The sequence below is a fragment of the Microcaecilia unicolor genome, chromosome 1 (genome assembly GCF_901765095.1).
Source record: "Microcaecilia unicolor chromosome 1, aMicUni1.1, whole genome shotgun sequence".
Lineage (NCBI taxonomy): Eukaryota > Metazoa > Chordata > Amphibia > Gymnophiona > Siphonopidae > Microcaecilia > Microcaecilia unicolor.
Genome location: NC_044031.1, coordinates 755,344,304 through 755,368,310, shown reverse-complemented (window position 1 = coordinate 755,368,310; position 24,007 = coordinate 755,344,304). Strand labels below are relative to the sequence as shown.

General features: G+C 44.1%; 1 protein-coding gene across 1 annotated transcript in view; it reads right to left on the bottom strand.

The window, feature by feature from the left end:
• Nucleotides 1-336: 336 nt before the first annotated feature.
• Nucleotides 337-24,007, bottom strand: part of ARRDC4 (arrestin domain containing 4) — a 62,072-nt gene continuing 38,401 nt past the window's right edge. The window contains exons 4-7 of the mRNA XM_030192693.1: nt 18,844-18,935; nt 11,227-11,240; nt 8,057-8,310; nt 337-507 (exon numbers count right to left, since the gene is read on the bottom strand). Coding sequence (XP_030048553.1) covers nt 337-507; nt 8,057-8,310; nt 11,227-11,240; nt 18,844-18,935 — 531 coding nt within the window. The remainder of the gene's footprint in view (nt 508-8,056; nt 8,311-11,226; nt 11,241-18,843; nt 18,936-24,007) is intronic.

The window sequence follows — 24,007 nt, the reverse complement described above, 5'->3', positions numbered from 1 at the left end:
AGTTAAGATAATACTTTGAACACCTCTATTTTCCATTTTTAAATTTTCAGCTGCCATAGACTAAAGTCAAATAAATCTGCATAAATTTTATGCACTTATGTATGATCAAGGAATCACAGTGGGATTTGAATCAGTCATCCTGGGTTTTTAGCCCACAGCTCTATTAGGCTACTCCTCCGCTCTGCATTCATTTATTTTAATACACATTTTTTCAGAAGCCTTTGATACTAAGAACAAATGAAACTGCAGAACAAAAATAGACAAAACCACCAATAGTTTAAATCAAATAAAAATAATGCAAAACATATCTACAAATTCTTGAACCCAACTACAAACTCATCTCACTTCAGGGTGTTCTGGCAGTGCAAGAGCCAACCAACTCATGTCCAGACTAAACTGGCTGGCAACACTGCAGTTCCTGCTCGCAAATCCGTTATATGGAATTGTGCCGATTACCAAAGGCAACTCAATCATCAGCTTGTTAGCACCAGGAATGTGGATGTATACCTGAATACCAAAGTGACAACAAAAGTATAGGATGAGACTGTGAAAAACAGTAGAATGCTCCTTTTAGACTTTCTTTTTGTTTTCTTTCCATAACTATATTGACATGTGCTATTCTGGAAGAGCTGTGCCTATCATAGGATACTTTTACCCAGGGAGTCCAGTTAAATCCTAAAGGTCTATCATCAAGTAATTCCTCTAGTACTAGTGTTAGCAGATGTATGCAGTGCTGCGCACGTACATGTAAAGCAAAGACACTTACCTGTAGCTGTGTTCTCCAAGGACACAGGCCAATAATTCTCACAACTGGGTTATGTCATCTGATGGAGCCCGGTGCGGATGCTGACTAGGTAGAAAATTCAAGCAGCATCCCACTGCACATGTGCTGGTGTATTCCCGCCCGATGCACGAGTGTGGGTCCTCCAGTCAGGTGAAAAAGCAAAAAGACTACAACTAAGTGGGGAGGTGGTAGGGTATGTGCAAATAATCATCCTGCTGTACTAGAATAGCAGCTATAGGTAAGTACCTTTGCTTTCTCGGAGATGTAGCCTGGAACAGAATAAAACAGGGCCTAGGAGGGTGGAGTTGGATTCTAGACACTGAACAAGTTCTGCAGAACTGCCTGTCCCAACCAGCTGTTGCATCGGGTATCCAGATCCAAACAGTAGTGGGAGGTGAATGTGTGGACTGAAGACAATGTCGCAGCCTTGCAAATCTCCTCTATGGAGGCTGATCTCAAGTGGCTACCAATGCAGCCATGGCTCTAACATTGTGAGCCATGACATGTCCCTCAAGAGTCAACCCTGCCTGGGCATAAGCAAAGGAGATGCAATCTGCTATCCAATTTGAAAGGAGTCATTAGATCTTACCTGCTAATTTGCTTTCCTTGAGTCCCTCTGGACCAGCCTAGGATTGGACTGATGGATTATGAACTCCTTCCAGCAGGTGGAGACTGAGAACTTCGACTCTAGATAGTCAATAAGAGCCCTGGCCATGTGACCCTAGATTTAGTATTTAACTAACAAAGCAGGAAAGAGAGAAAGAACTACCTTCTGTGCCACCGGGAATCTGAGCAGCCATTAAAGTGCTCCGATTAATGTGCTGAAAAGACACAGTAATCCCGTGTCCCACATACTCAAACACAACCCGTTCTGGAGAAGTTGTTTGGCATTCAGGTTTCACTCTAGAATTTTTTTTGAACTGTAAAGGCTCAGAACAGCTCCGCCCTGAAACTCTTATACAAAACGAATGACAAACATAAGCAGCATGAACTACTCCCTGGGACTATACACAAAGAACTACTCTTCAATAAATATGGGAGGGACCTGGGCAGGTCCAGAGGGACTAAAGGAAAGCAAATTAGCAGGTGAGATCAAATTTTCTCCTTCATCAGCATCCCTCTGGACCGGCCTAGGATTGGACAGATGGGAAGTAACAAAGCAATACTCTTAAGGGAGGGTCCCAGCAATCCAGCCATGAGGATCTTGTTGTAAGGACCACTTCCTGACGACATTGTACGTCCAGCCTGTAATGCTTAGAAAAGGAATGCAAAGGAGCCCAAGTTGCCGCCTTTCAAATGCCTGCCAGGTAGCATAAAAAAACGCTCTGCCCATGAAGCTGAATGTCCCCTAGTGGAGTGTGCCTTGACCCTTTCAGAACTGATCTTCCAGCAAGGAGGTAGGCGGAAGCTACCATCTCCTTAAGCCACCTAGAAATAGTGGGCTTAGAAGCTGCCAGACCCTTGCGTGAACTGCCAATGAGCACAAACAGGTGATCCAAATGACAGAAATCCTCAGCAGCCTTAAGATAGTGCTTAAGAACTCTAATATCCAAAGTGCACAATTTCCTCTGGTCTTCCGAACCCAAGATCCCAGGACTGGCAGGACCACTGACTGGGAAAGAAGAAAACGTGAAACTACCTTAGGCAGGAACAAAGGAACCTGACGCAACACTACACACGCCTTAGAAAACTCCAAAAAGGGAGACCTGTAGGAGGCGGTTTGTAACTCTGATACTCGCCTAACGGAAGGAATGGCTACCAAAAATACCATCTTGAGAGTTAAATCCTTAAAGGAACAGGAAGACAATGTTTCAAAGGGAGGCCCCGTAAGAGCGGACAGCACCAAGTTGAGAACCCAAATCGTAAAGATAGCTCTAGCTGGAGGACGATGGAGACAGACTCCCTTCAAAAACTAGACACATCCAGATGACCAGCCAACAATTTACCTTGCACGCGACCCCGGAAGCAGGACAGTGCTGCAACCTGCACTTTAAGGGACGTGAGAACCAAGCCTTTACCAAACCGAGATGTAGAAAGTCTAATGTGGGGTATAAATAAATAAACAAAACAAACATCTCCGCCAAGGAAGCTCGGAGCAGAGAAATATTGCAGTACACAAACCAATTCTCAAAATCTGCCAAGTTCTAATAAAATTCAGCGACGTAGACAGACAACTCGACTGTAGCATGGTAGAAAACACAGCAGAAGAGTAACCACTCATTAACTGAGCACGTTCAAGAGCCAAGCCATAAGACAAAATAGAGCCGGGTCTGGGTGAGGAATTGGACCCTGTACCAGAAGATGAAGAGGGGGCACAGACAGAAGAGACACTGGAGGTCTGCGTAACCACGGCCGGTGAGGCCAATCCGGAGTGACAAGAATCGCTGGACTCCCGTGTGCCTCAATCCTTTGAATGAGTCGCCCCAAGAGGAACCACGGAGGAAATGCATACAGGAGACCGGGAGGCCACTGCTGCAGGAGAATATCTATCCCCTCCGCCTTGGGATCTCTTCGGCAACTGAAAAAGCATGAGACTTCGCGTTGTGGCGAGAAAGGTCCATCAGAGGGGGATCCCCATTGGTCTGCTATCAATCGAAACGCCCGTAGACTCAGAGACCATTCTCCTGGACCGAGGGTGTGACGGCTGAGAAAATCTGCTTGGATGTTCTCCACCCGCGCCACAATGAGAGGCCGACATGGCGGTCAGGTGACACTCCACCCAGGCCATCAGCTTCACATTTTCCAGTTGCAATAGGTAACTACTCATTCCACCTTGGCTGTTGATATGAGCCACTGCCGTAGCATTATCAGACAGAACTCGAAACGTTCTGCCTGCCAGCAGGGGACAAAACGCCTCCAAAGCCAGCCGAATTGCCCTGGTCTCCAACAAGTTGATCGACAGGGACGCCTCCAGGGGTGACCAAAGGCCCTGAGCAAGTTTTCAACACCTAAATAGTCCTGAGATGTGCTCTTGACCAGCCAATCATCTTGATAGAGAAACACATACATCTCCAGTCTGCATAGATATTTTGCGACCACTTGGTGAAAACTCTGGGTGCAGATGCCAGATCAAAATGCAGAACGCAGATACTCATAGTGGCATTTCCCCACTCGAAATATGTGATACTTCCTGTGACTTAGAAGTATCAAAATGTGGGTATAGGACATCCTTCAAGTCCAGAGGGCATAGTCAGTCGTTTTTCTGAAGTAAAGGAAGAAGGGTGCCCAGGGAAGAATCCTGAACTTTTCCTCGACTAGAATTTGTTCAGGGCCCTTAGGTCTAGGATGGACCAGTATCCTCCCAGTCCTTTTAGTCACAAGGAAGTATCTGGAATAGAATCCCTACTCTTCTTCTCCTGGCTGTATGGGTTCGACTGCTCATGTCTGCAGAAGGGTGGAGATTTCCTCTGGAAGTACCTGCTTGTGCCGACAGCTTGATGAAAGACGCTCTTGGTGGGCAATCTGGAGGTCTCCAATGCCAATTTAGTGCACACCTGAGACTATTTGAAGAACCAACAGGTCGGAGGTTACAAGGAGTCATCTGTGCTGGTTAAAAAAAAAAAAAGTGAGCTTCCCTCCGACCAGCGACCAACAGGTTGTCTGGGATAGATACTTTTTGAGCAGCCATGCTCTGCTCGACCCAGTCAAAAGCCTGTGCCCTGCTTTGACTGGAGAAGCTGGCTGGGACTTCTGAGGACAGGGCTGGTGAGGCCTGGGACACTGGGCCTGAGTCAAGTAGTAGGCACGTCGCCTAGACCCAGTTGAAAATCTTCTTGTTTTAGATGTAGATGGAGGATGTTGGGAGAGAGTGTAGATAGTATCCATATGTTTCTTAATGAGGTCTGTGAGCTCTTCCACTTTCTCTCAAAGACAAGTTGTCCCCTCAGCATGGCATGGCCAACAACCTTTCTTGAAACTGCTGGTTCCTGGTCAGAGATACCAAGCCACGACATCTTTGTGCATCCCCACACCCACGCCCAGTGAGTCTGGATGCAACATCAAAAGTATCATAGGTGCCCCTGGCCACGATGCCTACATCTGCAGGCTCTGCAGCCTACTCTAAAGAGAAAGAGTCTGCCAGAATCAGTGTACTGTTCAAAGACTCCAAAGGCTCGTGTAGAGCTGTAGATTTGGATGTGGGCAACAACCATCGCGGCCTGAAACTTCTTCCTCCCCAATGAACCCAAAGTTCTGGCCCCTCGTCCCAAGGGCGCCGAGGCACAAGACCGAGAACTTTGGGCTTGTTTAAGTGTGGATTTGGCCACCATGGAGTTGTGTGCAATTGTGCCTTCTCAAATCTCGGAGCCTTCTGGAGAAGATACTGCATACCCACTCTTCTTGGGTGTGACCTGCACTTTGAGGGGAGATTCCCAGTTCAACAGTGTGCTCTTAAGGATAGGGCACAATGGCACAGTGGCCCCTTCTTTAGAAGACATAACAGAAAACAGATATCTCGGCTCTGGGCTTCTTCCCCATCTCCAACTTAAATGGGACTGCAGCAGCCATCTCCCTCACAAAACTAGCGAAAAAGCGCCTCAGGTGAAGATCTCTGTTTCTCCTAAGAAGGTGAGGGATCACTACTACTACTACTACTATTATTATTAAACATTTCTATAGTGCTACTAGACTTACGCAGCGCTGTACAAATTAACATGAAAGACAGTCCTGCTCAACAGAGCTTACAATCTAAATTGGACAGACGAACAGACAGCTAGGGGTGGGGAAATTGCAGTGGTAGGGGTGGATAAGTGAGGGTGTTGAGTAAGAGAGTCATGGTTAGGAGTCGAAAGCAGTAGCAAAGAGGTGGGCTTTAAGCCTAGACTTGAAGACAGCCAGAGACTGAGCCTGACGTACTGGCTCAGGGAGTCTATTCCAGGAATAGGGAGCAGCGAGATAGAAGGAACGGAGCCGGGGAGTTAGCAGTGGGGGAGAAGGGGGACGACAGGAGACATCAGATGGAATTCTATACGACTCCTCCCCTGAGAAGTAATGTGTACCCTCATCTGACTACCATGAGTGGTCCCAATCGGACTCCTCCCCAACTTGAGTAACAGGTGAATGAGTCTGTACTGACCTTGGCCTGGTAGAGCAATATCCCCCTCTGAGGAGCCCTACCCTCAGACTCCGGAGAAGCTTCCGCCCCCCCCCCCCCGAATGTAGAAGGTCGATAACTGCCTGCTTAGATATGTATGTTGGCACCTTGCGAGGCACTGAGATCTGGGCATCAGCACCAATGCAGCCTCTGAGAGGACCTGGGCTGTTCCACTGGTGGCACAAACTCCCTCGATGCCAAAGCCGGAGCCCCCTGCAGCAACTGTGAGCATGCTACAGAACCACTTATCAAAGGTGGGCATCAGCAAATGCATGGGCGCTGGGGCAGAGGCAGTCTCAGAAGATGTCTGTGCTGAACCAGTGGTGGGGGCCTGGGTCACTTGGTGATTTGCACATTGGCACTTTTTCTAAGAAGGGGGAACACGCCTCCCAGTGCTTTCTCGGGTACTGGAGGATCAGATGTCCTGATGCTCCTCGGCACCGTGAGTCAAGGAAGACCGATGTTTATGCTTCTTGGGCTTCCCCCGATGCACAGCGCCTCGATCCCCCCCGTGCTGATGAGGATGCTGCAGAATCCGTATGTGTATTCAGGTCCGATGCTGACTTGTCCCTGGACCTACCAGTGCCTGATGAGCAAGGCAGGTGGAGACCCATTCGATGCCAGTGCAATCCCATTGGATCTTAAGTTAGAGCTGCCATGGAGGTGGATTCCACCAGTGCCAAAGTTGATGTGCCAGCCTTCAAGGAGCCAAAAAGATACTGCATTTGAGCCGTTCGTACCCACTGAGTTCTCACCTGCATTATTAAACAGAGATCACAATCAGAGGGGTCATGATCTGGCCCAAAGCAACAATTGTGTGGGTCTGTAGCAGAAATCACCCGTCTAAACTGGGCACACCTCTCAAAGCCACTGGAGGTCTTTGGTGATATCAATAAAGAATCTTGGCCAAAATTAAACTCATCAATCTTGATATATGAAAAAAGGGGCAGCGTTCAAATTGAAGTGCGGGGCTGCAGCTTAAACAGGGTAGCCCACCCGAAAATAAAGGAAACTTCAAAAGACAGTCTAAAAAAATAGAGGGGATGGGAACCCCCCCCCCCCCCCCCCCCCCAAAAAAAAAAAAAATCAAGCAAAACAAAACTGAGAAAGAACATAAGGAAAGGCGCTTGGAAAAGTGTTAAGCACAGCATGAATAAAAGGACATCTGACTACCATGGACCTCCTCTTGGTTCTGTGGAAAAACAGATGATTGGAGGACCCATACTCGTGCGCTGGGCAGGAAGGCATCAGCGCATGAGTAGTGGGACGCTGCTAGAATTTTCTACTCTACTAGATAGTCAGTACCTGCACTAGGCTCTGTCGGATGCCATCACCCAGATGTGAGAATAAGGCGGCCTGCTGAAAATCAAAGAAGAGAAGATCTTAGAACAAGTAAAAAAAAAAAAAAAAAAATAGGGAGAAGTCCAGGATACAAATTAGAATTATGACACTTCAAATTTCAGAGAGTCATCATATTTTGGCTAACCACATGCTTCAGGGGTACATCATAGCACCGCTAACATACAACAAAAACAATGTTCATCTTGATGAAGACCCTTCACTACAAAAATGCCTACATGCTTTATTTTAAAAGGACTCTATGGTGAGTAAGATCTTCCACATAAACAAAAAGTATTAAAGGAAAGGCATCAGCATCTCCATCTTGCTCCCTGCAGTTGAACACTGTTTCGGTGTGTGTTAGGGTTGTTATGACATACCCCCTGAAGCAGGTTGTTAGAACTAACATTTCCACTATGAAGTTTGAAATGTAATAAATTCTAATTTGAATCCTGGACTGTATTTTTTATGGACTCGCTGCTCTTTTTTGGTGACCTGAGCTTCTGCAGTGGGGCATCTCTATTTGTATCTGTTACATCCTTAGCATACATCAGAAAAACTAGACAGACTATGCTTACAGAAGAGTGAAGTGCATCAAACAATCCTGTTATATAGTGATCTCCACCTATGTTATATGTTGATTTCCTTTGGGGAAAGAAAAAGATTTTAAAATATGTTTAAAAAGTATTGAATAACATTAGCCCCAGAAAATACAGTGCAGTTTATTATGAAAAATGTTTTGAGTGTAAACTGTGATCTGTTCCATTTAGGATGACAGATTCTACTGGCTCTCAGGCCTGTGATGCCTTAATATTCAAGCGCAGGCAACTGAGACCACTCACCGCTAGAGAGTACTCCACTTTGATGATACTGCAGTCCAGAATAGAAGGAATAACTGGGGGGATTTTCAAAGTTTTTCCATTCCAGGTGTCTGCACTTCCAGAGGCAATGTGATTTCCACGAACATTGGCAAGCATCTGACGGCAGGTGCGGGTCTTTCCATGGCACAGAAATGTCTGTGTTTGGAAAATGGCTGCTTTTGGTACAATCAGGCGAGAGGAACAGTTCTCAATTTCTGCATAGATCGGTATGACTTCTCCTAAAGTACAAAAAAAAAAAGAAAACAATTCTGCAGAAAGTTTTTGGTATCTATATTTATTATTAAAAACTGGAAATGCTATGAGTTTTTCCCTACAATTTTTTTCCTTAGTATACAGCATTATTTGAAGTAATAGGCCCCCTAAAACTGACATTTAGAATCAGATGATGACTAGCTATGACAAATAAAAAAATTGAAAGGACTACTGCAATCAAAGAGCGGTGTTTGAAGATCACTTTTCTTCCTAACACTGTTTATGATTTCACTTTCTGTTGTCATGGTATCCAGCAGTCAATGGTTCATGACGACATTTGAAATCTATTGCAACTTCACACTATAGCTGATGGAGTTTGCAGCTTCCTGTCTAAATAAGGACTTTTAAAAGTTCCAAATAAGTGAAGTTACTTACCTGTAGCATGTGTTCTGAGGACAGGATATGTATTCTCACATATAGGGGATGTTATGCAACGAAGCCCAGTGCGGTCACTGGCCAGCATCACATCTTTTTAAAGGGTCTTTGGCAGCATCCCACCACACGTGTGGGTGGCCTTTCCGCAAAACAAAATGCATGCGCGCAGGACCAGCAATACAATACTATAGCTGACGGAATACAAATCCAAGGGGAGGTGGGAATACATGTCCTGCTGTCCTCGGTGAACACCTGCTACAGGTAACTTTGCTTTCTCTGAGGACAAGCAGGATGTTGTTTCTCACATATGGGAATCCCAAGCTACCAGGCTCACCAAAACATTAGGCCAAGAGAAACTTGCACGATGCGTTCATGGACAAACACATAACCCGGAACTATAAGAATATAATAGCCTACTGGGTCAGACCAATGGACCATCTAGCTGAGTATCCTGCTTCCAACAGTGGCCAATACAGGTTCCAAGTACCTGGCAGAAACCCAAAATAGTAGCAACATTCTATGCTACAATTACAGGGCAAGCAGTGGCTTCCCCCATGTCTCTCTCAATAGCAGACTATGGACTTTTGCTCTAGGAAATCATCCAAACCTTTAAATCCAGACACGCTAACCACTGTTACCACATCCTCCAGCAATGAGTTCCAGATCTTAACTATTCTTTAAGTGAAAAAAATTATTCCCATGTAATTTCATTGAGTGTACCCCTTTGTAGTTGAGAGAAAATAGATTCACTTTTACTCTTTCTACACCACTCAGGATCTTGAACAGCTCAATCGTATCCACTGCCCCCCCCCCCCCTCTTTTCCAAGCTGAAGAGCCCTAACCTCTTCAGCCTTTCCTCATATGGGAGGGAGTTCCATCCCCTTTATCATTCTGGTCACTCTTCTTTGAACCTTTCTTCTGCTATATCTTTTTTGAGATACGGCAGAAAGAATTGAACACAATGCTCAAGGTGAGGTCACACCATGGAGCGAAACAGAGGCATTATATGGTCTTATTTACCATTCCTTTCTTAATAATCACTAGCACCATTTGCTTTTTTGGCCACTACCGCAACACTAGGCAGAAGATGCTATGATTTGTATTATATTCCTGATGTCCATCACTTTGCGTTTGTACACATTAAATTTCCTGCAATTATTCACAGTCTGCACGTGTTTTGACAACTTTGAATAGTTTTGGGTCATCTGCAAAATTTACTCACCTCATTCATCATTTCGATTTCCAGATCATTTATAAATATGTTAAATAGCACTGGTCTCAGTACAGATGCCTGTGGAACTCCACTATTACTCTCTCCTCCATTGAGAAAAATGGCCATTTAATCCTATCCTCTATTTTCTGTCTAACAACCAATTCCTAATCCACACCAGAACATTGCTTCCTATCCCATGACTAATTCTCAGGAATCTCTCATGAGGAACTCTGTCAAAAGCTTTCTGAAAATCCATCTCACCTTTATCCACATGTTCATTCATGCCTTCAAAGAAATGAAGCAAACTGGTGAAGCAAGACTTCCCTTGGCTGAACCTGTGTTGACGCTGTCCCATTACACCATGTTTATCTATGTGTTCTGTAACTTTATTCTTTATACTAGTTTCTACAATTTTGCCAGGCACTGAAGTCAGGCTTACTGGTCTGTAATTTCCTGGATCACCACTGGAAACCTTTAAAAAAGAAATAAGAAAATCGCCATTACATTGGCCACCCTTCAAACTTCAGGTACTATGGATAATGGCAGGTCACAGATCACCAACAGCAAAAGCAATTTCATGTTTGAGTCTTTCAGTACCATGGGGTGTATACCATCTGGTCCAAGTGATTTATCACTTGTCCATTTGACTCAGTATGTCTTCTAGGTTCACAGAGATTTTTCAGTTCCTCCACATCGTCACCCTTGAAAACCATTTCTGGTACAGGTAGCTCTCATATCTTCTTCTGTAAACACTGAAGTAAAACATTTGTTCTCTCTCTCTGCTATGGTTTTGTCCTCAGAGTGCCTCTTTAGCTCCTTCTTGATCTAATGGTCCCACGGATCCCCTTAACAGGCTTTCTGCTTCTCATGCACCTGAAGAGGTTGTTACTATGTATCACAAAATACTTAGCCACCCGCCTGGGGTTACCCCACAGCCACTTAGAGTCTATCCGCAGGAGAGCTCAGGTCCGCCTGCACCTGCAGCTTATGCTCTACATTAGAGCCCTCCTTCCACCGACTGGGTCACAACTGCCTCTGAGTGAGTCTCCCACTCCCAAATTATCCCCAGTGATTTCTAGGTTACTGGAGCCACACTCCCAGTGATCCCACAGTTCCCAGAAAGCACTTACAGACCCAACACAAACCACCAGGCCTCTTTATCAGTCCAGACAGGCAAACAAAAAAAGCATGTTTCTTCTCACACTGGAACAACGAACAAAAAAATGTGCAACTGGCAACAGGAACAGGTAACTGAAAAATGGATCAGTTATAACACTAAATATCTATATACTGTCTGAACAGTACCTGAGAAGGTCAGGATATATAACTGCTCAGGGACTCAGCAAAAGAGAGCTGTCTCTCTTTCCTTCCGGGCTGAAACTGAGCAACAGTAAGCACCACTGGGTAATTTTTCCAAATCCAGGCCAATCAGAGCCCAGTCAACAAGTTTAAGCGTATACTGGTACTTGCTTCCTGCTTGGTGTTAAAGAAAAGGAACACTCAGTTCCCTATAACAGCTTTAAGGATAAACACACACCATCTGCTGGCCAAATAGGAGAAATACACTTCAGACATAACAGGGAAATATCCAATACTTTTTTTTTTTTTTAACAGGCTTAACACACTTTCACACTGAGTTTCTGTCTCTGCAGCAAGTTTTTATTTATTCTCTTAGCCCTCTTTGTCAGTGCTTTACATCTAGCTTGTCTGTGCTTATGTTGCTTCATTTGTATCTTTTTTCCATTCTTTGAAGGATGTTCTTTTAGCTCTAATAGCCTCCTTCACTTCAGCTTTTAACCATGCTGGCTGTTAGCTCTTCTTTCCACCTTTGTTACGTGGAATACATCTGGTCTGGGCTTCCCACGATGGTTACATGGAGTACACCTGGTCTGGGCTTCCACGATGGTATTTTTAAACATCCACACTTGTTTTAAGGTCATAACCTTTGTGGTCAATCCATTTGGCTTCTCCTTAGCCATTTTCCTCATTTTATTGTAATCACACTTTCGAAAATAAAATGCTGCTACTGTAGATTTCATTAGTGACTTCACTCCAGATATCAGCTCAAATCTGATCATGTTAAGACCACTGTTTCCCAGCGGGCTCAACACCATTACCTCTAATACTATGCCCTGCATTCCACTAAGGACTAGATCTAAAATAGCGCCCCCTCTTGTCGGTTCTTATACTGGTTGCTTCAAGAAGCAGTTCATTTATTGCATCTAGGAATTTTACCTCCCTAGTGCTCCCTGATGTAACATTATCCAGGCAATACTGGGATAATTGAAGACACCCATTATTATACTACTGCCAAATTTGCCAGCTTTCCTAATTTCTGTAACAATTTCTTCACTGTCTGTTTATTCTGTACTGGCGGGCAGTAATACAGCCCTACTCCTTCCATTCACACAAGGCATTTTTATCTGTTTCAAGTAGAATGTTTCTTTTCATTGACTCAATTCCCTCTTTAACATATAGCGCATCCTCCCTCCAATTTGATCCACTATCACTGTAATAAAAGTTGTACCCTGATAACAGTCTGTACAGTTCATAATAAAATTACCCCAAATCCCATTTGAATCTGTCAGCATCAACTGGAATTTTTTAAAGAGCTGTACTAGATATGATTTTGGGAAGGCTTTTCTTACACAAGAAAGGATCAAGTTGAGAAGGTTGGGCCTTTTGGTATTAATACTATACATACTAGCATTGAAGCTGCCTGGAACAGAAGAAAATGGACCTAGGAGGGTGAAGGTGGATTCTACACACCAAACAATTCTGCAAAACTGTCTGAACCTGCTGCCCTTAAGAAAAATATCTTCTGACGAAAGATTCCAAATTCACTATCTCAGATCAAAGAAGCATCACTGGCTTAGGGTAACTGAATTGAACGATTCCCAGAAGGGACAGACATAGATGAAACATCTCCTGCCAAACCCTCAGATCCAGTCACTCTAGAGGAAATGGTATTTAAACAGGGAGTACCAGACATAGGAAGAAGGCTCCTATCGTGGGAACTGAGAGATGCTTGTTCTAATCAGACAGCCTACATTATCATGCCCCACCTGTGAATAAGATGGCAAATGTTTGTTGATAACAATGAACCTGTCTGGGCCTTCCCTGAACCAAAGTCCTGAAGCCTGAAGCTGTCCGCTAAGTCTAAAAAGCATAGCCTCTGTGTGACCCTGAGGCTCATACACTCTTATGACAGGCGAGCTGACATGCTTTGCAGAAACAGGAACATGATGCAATTTTCCATGGAAGATGTTTACTGAAGAATGTGGTTAGCTTTTTGCAGTTTTTGATGTCTGGTATGATAAGATAAAAGGTTGCTGGCGAAATGGACTCTGGTGAAGCATGTGGAAATTCTAATCAGTATGATGTTTTTTGTAGATCTCCCTAATAATCTTGATCAGCTGTCGAAACCAATGCTTAGCAATACTGAGGGCGAGTCTAATGCTAGCAAACTGTTAGACGTATATGATAGAAAAAGTATATAAACCTGAGAGTCAGCTGAACTTAGTTGGAGAAGTACACAGAGATTGCATCTGTGAGCACCCTATGTAACTCCCTATGAGAAAAGCCTTGTATTCTGTACCTTTAGCTTGGTAAGTTACCAAAAATAAAATACCTGTTATTTTCTCATATCTGTGTGGCTTCCACTCTGTCTCTCCCTAACTACAAGGATGTGTGGAACATTCTATGGGGTTGGGGAGGGCAGGTGAAATTTATAAACATTGTCCATAGCACCTTGCTGAGGAGTACTAGGTCTGCAAAACCTTGCTTGTACATTTCCACTTCCCCATACTAAACCAAAGAAATTACAACTCATAATTAGATGAATCTTGAATTGCAAATCACTCCTTTGGTGCTCCAAGGGGCCTGGCATGCCCCTGTGGGCACACCCACACTTTTGAATGTCTCTGATGCCTAGTAGATAATGTCAGCAACTTGCACCTCCCAGGCTCTCTTGGCAGCAGTCTCCTGCCACTCTGATCTCCAAAAAGTCTGCAGGATCACAACTTACGCCTTCCTTGTGGCAAGAAGAGGTCAGATGGTATATTACAGGACTTTTGCACTGAAAAATACTGCGAGTCCCAGGAAAGGTCTAAATCAGACTCTGCGAAATACAAGCGCGTTTGCCTGCCAGCTATGCGTCAGGTACAGGTATGCCTTCAGACCCTGAAGAAATATTTCCCCTGATATTCAGGGTTGCATAGACACAGACATGCAACATGCATAGACGCAGACATGTCAAAAAAAAGCAAGTCCCCAGCCTCATTCTTTAATGGACATGACAAGAGACCAACCCTAGGCAGAAGCGTCATTTGGCCTATCCTGAACTTCCCTGCAATCTGACAGTGAGATGAACGGATAAGCTTTGAAAGTCAGAGCCAGATATTGCAATCACTATTAGCAACTGGAACTCTAAAAATGCCTGGGACTGTTCTGTGGCTAGCACAAGTGGCCTCAATGCCTAAGCACTCAATGGTGTCTGGGACCCTCGCCCTTAACAGTCTTCCTTGGGCACCTGGGCTGTAACAAGCGCCCTTGATGCCTAAGCATTCTGCTCAGTGTGCTGGGGCGGCTAAGAAAGCAAATAGAATGTTAGGTATTTTTAGGAAAGGAATGGAAAACAAAATAAGGACGGTATAATGCCTTTGTATTGGTCCATGATGCAACCGCACCTCGAATACTGTGTTCAATTCTGGTCGCCGCATCTCAAAAAAGATATAGTGGAATTAGAAAAGGGTCAGAGAAGGGCGACGAAAATGATAAAGGGGGTGGGATAACTTCCCTATGAGGAAAGGCTGAAGTGGCTAGGGCTCTTCAGCTTGGAAGAAAAGAGGTCTTACAAAAATGATGAGTGGAGTGGAATGGGTAGACATGAATCGTTTGTTTATTCTTTCCAAAAATACTAGGACTAGGGGGCATGCGATGAAGCTACAAAGTAGTAAATTTAAAACTAATTGGAGAAAATGTTTCTTCACTCAACGTGTATTAAACGCTTGAATTCGCTGCCAGAGAATGGGTAAAGGAGTTTAAAAAAGGTTGGACGGCATCCTACTACTACTAAAACATTTCTAGAGTGCTACTAGGGTTACGCAGCGCTGTATAGTTTAACAAAGAAGGGACAGTCCCTGCTCAAAGGAGCTTACAATCTAAAGGACGAAATGTCAAGTTGGTGCAGTCAAGATTTCCTGAATAGAGGTAAAGTGGTTAGGTGCCGAAGGCGACATTGAAGAGGTGGGCTTTGAGCAAGGATTTTAAGATGGGCAGGGGGTGGCCTGGCGTATGGGCTCAGGGAGGTTTATTCCAAGCATGGGGTGAGGCGAGGCAGAAAGGGCAGAGCCTGGAGTTGGCGGTAGTGGAGAAGGGTACTGAGAGGAGGGAGTTGTCTTGAGAGCGGAGGTTACAGGTAGGAACGTAAGGGGAGATGAGGGTAGAGAGGTAAGGAGGGGCTGGAGACCGAATTGCATTTGTAGGTTAGTAGGAGAAGCTTGAACTGTACGCGGTACCTGATCGGAAGCCAGTGAAGTGACTTGAGGAGAGGGGTGATATGAGTATATCGGTCCAGGCGGAAGATAAGACGTGCAGCCGAGTTCTGAATGGACTGAAGGGGGGATAAATGGCTACGTGGGAGGCCAGTGAGGAGTAGGTTGCAGTAGTCAAGGCGAGAGGTAATGAGAGAGTGGATGAGAGTTCGGGTGATATGCTCAGAGAGGAAAGGGCGAATTTTCTAATGTTATAGAGGAAAAGTCCATAGACTGTTATTAAAATGACTTGGGGAAAATCCACTGCTTAATTCTGGGATAAGCAGCATAAAATGTATTGAACTTTTATGGGATCTTGCCAGGTATTTGTAACCTGGATTGGCCACTGTTGAAACAGGACGCTGGGCGTGATGGACCGTTGGCAATACTTATGTACTTCAGCACTGTGCATCTGCAGAAGCCCCCAACTGCTCCTTCAGCATGCTGACCTGGATCTTCTTCATGAAAGGCAGGCATGAGCAAGACCAGGGAGCCTGCAGATCAGTTGGCACCGAAGGGGCTGGGTCACGGCTCAAGGGCACTGAGCAGGCTGGCACCATCACCAAGGAAGGATTGTGATCCTTGGCGCCAACACTATGTCTATGATTCTTTGCTATTGCACAGTGCCGGTCCTCGCATATGTACGGTATTGAACAGGATATGCAATGTACACGCCTCCGCGGTGTTGAGCTTGATGCCAGCTGGTCTCAGGGTACTGGTTCAGCAGTCAATGTCAATGCCGGTGCCTGCTGACCTTGCGTCTGGAGTACACTGATCTATGGGCCTGATGCCGAAGTCAAAGGATTGGGCAGATTACAGATAAGATTTTCACACAGAGCTTCCTATGCTCTTTTGGATCCCACTTCTGCATATACTGACAGAAAACACAATTAAGAACCCTGTGGTCCCAAGAACTAGACACACCGTTAATGGGGATCAGCGCATGAAATAACCCTAATGCACAAATTGATGCAACCTAGCCCAACAAGGCCTTGAAGCCGAATTAAAAAAAAAAATCAAAATGCAAAAAAACTCGCTAGGGCACACACTGAATAGATAAAGAGAGAAAAAAAAAGAAGATGTAAAGATGTGGAGGAGTGCAAAAACACGCAAGGGAAAGCACCACAAAAAACCCAAATATCTGATGTGCTGAGGAGAGCTCACAAATGCGACCTCTCTGTTTCGTGGAAAAAGAAAAGACTGCTGGTCCCATGCTTATGTGGGGAAGACACCCGTGGTGGGATACTAAAGGTCCTCTTAAAGAGATATTATGCTGGGCAGCATCCATACCAGGCTTTGGATAACATCACTCATATATGACAAAATGGTTTACTAAAGATTTTAACAAACACGATCCCACAATACTTTTTAATGCTGAAATCTAAATTACCATAACCAAAATGTAGTATATTTGAAATGAGTATCCAACCTTCATAGTACACATTTTATTAAAATTCTTCTAGACCACTAATACAAGAACAGAAACAGGAGATATACAGTTAGTAAAATATGCAAAGCTGTTTAAAAATCTAAAGCTTACATTCATTAAATGTCTTCTACTATTTTAGGCCCAAAAAATAAATCCATACTGCATATTGCATGAACAGCTGTTGGATATGTGGCAACAGATGTACCAATGTACATTGATTTGACTTGTATTCCAAGAAGTAAATTATAGCAAATCCCTTACCAAAACAGTCAAACTAACAAAATGGCATTCTAAAATATTAAACATGTTTGGCTGAGCTACATAATTCCAGCCAACAAAATAGGGAAGTGGCATCGGTCAAGCAGAAAACAAGTGGGACTCCAGAGATCAAAATCTTCAAAACCTAGAGGGTAAATGTACACAATCAAAATCTTTATTTTCAAAGAGAACAGATATAACGGGCTTGACACAGTCCCGTGTTTCAGTAACAAATTGCCTGCTTCAGGAACCTAAGTATCTCGACAGAATTCTGAACGTTCAGTCACCAAAAAATTATGCAAAAATCCAGCTGTTGCAATAGTTTATTTATTTTTTGTTACATTTGTACCCCACGCTTTCCCACTCATGGCAGGCTCAATGTGGCTTACGTGGGGCAAAGGAGGGTTAAAGTGACTTGCCCAGAGTCACAAGCCTGAAGTGGGAATTGAACTCAGTTCCTCAGTTCCCCAGGACCAAAGTCCACTACCCTAACCACTAGGCCAGTCCTCCACAAGAAAACATAAGTCACTACAAATGGGCGGGAGATAACAATCAACTATTGCAGCAGCTGGTTTTATGCTCTGTTTGGCGACTAAATGATCAGACATTTATATATATTTTCAAAGCACTTAGCCTTCCAAAGTTCCATAGGTTTCTATGGAACTTTGGAAGGCTAAGTGCTTTGAAAATATGCCTGATTGTCAGATACTTAGACTCCTGAAGCAGGCAATTTGCTACCGAAACACGGGATCATGTTGTCCATTTTATCTGGTCTCTTAGGAAATAAAGACTGACTGTGTATTATATTTGCCCTCAGGGCTGCAAGTCTGATTGATCTCTGGAGTCCCACTGTTTTCTGGTTGACCTACGTCCCTCTCCTACTTTGTTGGCTGGCATTTTTTTTTCCTGTATGGAATTCCTTGTTTTTCAGGTGCTGAGCTACATAATGAACATTTTCATAATTTTTAAAAAATATTTGTAGTCAAGGCAAGGGCCATTACAGGTAATGGGAGCTTCCCTCATGGTTTAAGCCAAGAGCTCAGTCATTTTCAAACCAACTCCCATGGCCCTTGTTCCTCCAGCATGGGTCAGTCTCAAAACCGGCCGATGAATTTATGGTGTTCTATAGATAAACCACGAAGCGCCACAAAAGTTCAAACAGCTGATCTGAAACTGAACTCAGTTGAAAGGGGGAAGTCCAATACAGAAGGTTTAAAAACTGCTGGGTCTTGCAATTTTCACTGGGGGTGGGGGGAAACACATCTGGAATTTTCTGATTCATGTTTCTCCAGAAAACTGTACCTTACTGTAAAGAAAAGTAAGTCTACTGCAAACATTCTTGTAAAGCAGAACACAGACTGACACTTATGCTAAAGTGACAAACATCAGCAATTTCCAGGAGTATCCAAAGCCTGAGAGAGCCAGTTTTGACCCCAAATATTCTTGCTCATTGCAGCAGACTCGAATATAAGGCTCACTTTACTGATCCACCAGCTTTTCCTCCTGATGCAGTTTCTGGTTTTCAGCTCTTTTTTTCACCTCCCATTTGAATTTTGTTTTTGTGTTGTATAAAGGAAATCAATCAGGCCATGGAAGTCAAAATTTAAGAACTGAACATTGAGTTGTACACTCTCCCTGGCTGGGTCATAAACCATGACGTGATGTATGCACTTACCATTGCAGTTACCCTTTCCTCTCAATTTTGGCGCTCAGAGAAATTGGACCAGAGGTAAAAAAACAACAACCAATCATCTTCTCCTGGGACCTTAAAACAGGAGTCTATAAAACAAATTTAGAGACAAGTTTGAAGACATTATCCCAAACTACAAGCAGATAGTCCCTCATTTATGAACTTTGAAAAGGACAAAAACCACAGCAGGAAAACTAGGATTAAAAAAAAAAAAAAAAACAATATATAGCTGGTGATACAAATTGATAACTGGAGAATGTAGCAATTACAGCACTGGTTATAGAAATAGGGCCAACAGTGGGCAACATTGCTGATAAGCTCAAAAAAAGCAGTCCCCAGCCTCATTCTTTAATGGACATGACAAGAGACCAACCCTAGGCAGAAGCGTCATTTGGCCTATCCTGAACTTTCCCTGCAATCTGACAGTGAGATGAACGGATAAGCTTGAAAGTCAGAGCCAGATATTGCAATCACTATTAGCAACTGGAACTCTAAAAATAACACAGCATAGATCACCACCCAGATTAAAAGAATTCAATGAAGGCTTGCGACTCAATCATCTTGATATTCTAGTGAATGCTGCCCAACTTTCCCACACCCATGAATTCAGCGCCACACATTAAGTGTCCAAGGGCTTGATTTACTACCAATGGCAAAAAACCACAATTTTAGTCGAGAAAACAAAAGCAAATACTCTTGATGTATAATACAGTTAATGTTTTTCTCTGTAGGGGACATTGTCAAAAAGATAAAATAGCTCATACTACAAGCACAGACTACATATTTCATGACCAGCATGTGAACATCCTTAATCTATCTTCATTATTTCCATAGAACACTACACTGGAGCAAGTTCAGAAAATGAAGTATCCTAGAGGATGTTGTCTTCAAATACTGTCCGTAAAGTATTAAATATAAACAAGTTGTCAACGGATTTCTTTCACCAAACTTAGTTGCAAGTATAAATTGTAGGTAAGAGCAAAAGGTATCTCTGTTACAAGAAAAAAAAACCCCACAAAAACAATTAAACCTAAAACTCTGTTATGGGAACAGTCAGCCTCCGCCACCTAAACAATTTCTAAGCAAACTCGTATTGTGATGGAAGGCTTAAATTATCCTGGTATTCCCTATGATGATATCATTCATATTTAAATGAGGCCCTATTAGGCCTTGGTAGCTGTCATCAAAGTGCAAGGTATAATTGTATACTATTTTGATAATATGGGTACAGATAAAAGAATTAAACTCATTAACTACCCATCTTGCCCGCTTTGTTATTACTTATGCTCTGATCTTTCTTGCCACTCTGCACCATTTCTGGTGATTATCAGAGTTCAATGCTTTAATGTGACCAAATCTGCCATTAGAAAATATCTGAAAGGATTTCTGGAGCAGCTGCATGCACTTACTTAGCGTTCGAAAAGGACATGAAAAATGGAAGGATACATGCCACATAATGGCCAGAGCTCAGATAAGAGGCTTGGAATGATTATACCGGGACTGGTATAATTATGGATCCTACAGCTGTTATTATTCATGTTTAGGACACTAAGGCCTTATGAATGAAAAAGCTAACACAACTGTAACTATTTGATGCTTATGGACTATTATTGTACACTATTAACATAGTTAATATGTTTAACTTTTTCATAAAAAGCAAAGCTGTAAAGCTGGGATATAATCAATGTTAAAAAAAAAAACCCTGGATTAGAGAATGCCAGTTACAGCAAGCTGATTAGCCTGGTTATTCAACGTCTAGAACATATGGACTGCGATACAGAACATTACCTCAAGCAGCATTTGATGTTATAACAGGCACATAATTGTTGAAAGAAAAGGACAACCCCCCCCCCCCCCCCACTGAAAGCACACTTTTTTTGTTCTTAATTAGTCCCCTGTTTAAAATCTTACTTCAGAAAAAGAAAATCTATTTTCAAAACAGTTTTTCCAACTGCTCTTTTCATCACTGTGTTTCAAGCAGTCAGTAAAACATAGCTAACAAAATGCCAGTTAAGGATGACCTGAACAATCTTTTAGTAAAAGGCCCCCCTAAAATCTTAACACGGGCTATCTGGAGCAGAGTCCACAGGATAAAATGGGTACTGTGGCAGATAAAGCAAAGATAACTTACCTGTAGCTGTGTTCTCAGAGGACAGCAAGCTGTTTATTTTTGCATGTGGGTGACGTCATCCGACAGAGACCCGGAGCGGACGCTGATGTGCTAGGAATAGAGAAAATTCTAGCAGCGTCCCACCAAACATGCGCTGGTGCCTTCCCACCCGATGCTTGAGCGTAGGACCCCCGCCCCCAGTCAGATGAAAAGCATAAAGAATATAACCAAAAACAACTTCTAGGGGAGATGGGAGGATATCTGAGAATAAGCAGCCTTCTGTCCTCGGAGAACACCAGCTACAGGTAAGCATCTTTGCTTTCTCTGAGGACAAGCAGGCCGCGCTATTCCCACATGTGGGAATCCCTACTTAACAGGCTCAGCAAAAACAAGAAAGATAGGATAATGGAGTCTCGACACAGAGACTAAAATCTCAAATCAACCTGAAAACAATATACATACTAGGTGTAGTTGCAGCCTGAAATAGAATAAAACAGGGCCTAGGAGGATGGAGCTGGATTCTAGACACTGAACAAATTCTGCAGAACTGCCTGTCCAGACTGACTGTTGCATCGGGGTGTCCTGATTTTAAAAATAATAGTGGGATGTGAATATGTGGACTGCAGACCACATGCAGCCTTGCAATCTCCTCTATGGAGGCTAATCTCAGGTGGGCAACCGACACAACCGTGGCTCTACATTGAGCCGTGACATGCCCCTCAAGAGTCAGCCCTGCCTGGGCATAAGCAAAGAAGAAGCAATCTGCTATCCAATTTGAAAGTGTGCATTTGCCGATGGCTACACCCAACCTGTTGGGGGTCAAAAGAAACGAAAGCTGGGTGAATTGTCTATGGGCTTTAGTCCTCTCCAGATAGAAGGCTAAGGCTTGCTTGCAGACTAAAGTATGTAGTACACTTTTGCCAGGATGGGCATCAGGTCTGGGGGAAAATGTTGGAATAATTGGCTAAGAAGGAACTTGGGGTGCATGCGGAGCACTACTCTCTTGTGATGAAATTTAATACATGGTGGGTGAGCTACTAGGGCTTGGAGCTCACAGACTCTGAGCTGATGTGACAGCCATCAGTGGAGGAGTGGCCTAGTGGTTAGGGTGGTGGACTTTGGTCCTGGGGAACTGAGGAACTCAGTTTGATTCCCACTTCAGGCACAGGCAGCTCCTTGTGACTCTGGGCAAGTCACTTAACCCTCCATTGCCCCATGTAAGCCGCATTGAGCCTGCCATGAGTGGGGAAAGTACAAATGTAATTAAAAAAAAAAAAAAACCCTCACCTCCTACATGCTGATAAGTACCAATTGTACTAAGATGAAACCTTACAGAGCTGGTTTTAAAACCAGACTCAGAGAGGTGCAGGAGGTACTCAAGCAGTTTTTTTTTGTAGGGCAAGAGAAGGGATCTAAGGCCTAGCCCTCACACCAGACAGCAAACCTTTTCTACTTAAAAGAGTAACACCTCTTAGTGGAGTCTTTCCTGAAAGTCCGCAAGATACGGAAGACACCCTCAGGCAATCCGAGGGATTCGAGTTCTACGCTCTCAACACCCAAGCCATGAGGGCCAGAGATTGGGATGCAGAAAAGAACCATCATTCTGCGTGATGAGGGTTGGAGCACAGTCCAATCTCCAATCTTCTGACGACAACTCCAGAAGAAGAGGGAACCATATCTGCCGTAGCCAATGAGGAGCAATCAGCATCATGGTGCCTAGGTCTTATCTGAGTTTCAGCAAGGTCTGCTGATAGAGAAGACCTTACTGACAGAGGTATAGGAGGATATGCATTCAGAAGTCCTCTTCTACAATGTAGGAGAAAGGCATTTGACACTAGTCTGCCGCGAGATCTAAGCCTGCAGCAGAACTGAGGGACCTTGTTGTTGAGATGAGTGGCAAAAAGATCCGAGGGGGTGCACCACCGTCTGAAGATCTTTTGGGCTACACCCATGTTGAGAGACCATTCGTGCAATTGCAATATCCTGGCTGAGTCTGTCCGCCAGGCAGTTCTTGCCGGGAAGTTAAACAGCACGGCGGTACATCCTGTGGAGAGCCCACTGCTACTTATCTACCGCTTCCTAACACAAGGGGTAGAATCCCATACCCCCCACTCCCCTCCTTGTGATATAAAACATCACTACCTGGTTGTCTGTCTGAGTTTGGATAATATGGTTTTGGAGTCTCTGTCTGAAAGCCTTTAGAGAGTTCCAAATGGCCTGTAGCTTGAGACTGATTTGAAATTTTGCCCCATGAGAAGACCACTGACCTCGAGTGTGAAGCCCATCCACATGAGCTCCCCAACCTAGGTTGGATGCATCTGTTAACACTTTTTGACGCAGTTGAATTTGGAATGGAAGTCCCAGAGTCCAATTGGACCCGTTCGTCCACCAGAGAAAGGTTTGAGCCAACTCCAATGGAACACAAATAACATCCATTAGATTCCCTGTGGCTTGAGACCACTGGGAGGCTAAGATCCACTGGGCTGCTCTCAAATGGAGCCATGCCATGGGAGTGACATACACTGTGGAGGAAATGTGGCCAGTCTCCACATTTGCTGAGCTGAATCCTGCTGGATGCTGCAGACCTGCGAGGCCAGGAGCTACCAAGGTATCTGCTCTTGCTAGAGGAAGGAAGGCCCAAGCCTGCGCTGTGTCTATCAGGACTCCTATATACTCCAATTGTCGCACTGGATGCAGATGGGACTTGGGATAATTTATGACAAACCTCAGTAACTCTAGCGCCTGAATAGTCAACCACAATGACTCGATTGCCCCCTTGTGGGATGTTCTTGACCAGCCAATTGTGCAGGTAAGGAAACACACACACACACACACACCTAGTTTGCGTAGATATACTAAAACTACCGCCAGGAACTTGCTGAAAACTCTGGGGACAGACAATAGGTCAAAGGCAGAACGCGATACTGGAAGTGGCGTTTCCCCACTCAATATCAGGGATACCTCCTGTGACTGGGAAGGAAGTAAGAAGAAAGTGAATGAGAGGAAGTAGGGTACCTAGGGAAATCATCCTGAACTTTTCTTTCACCACAA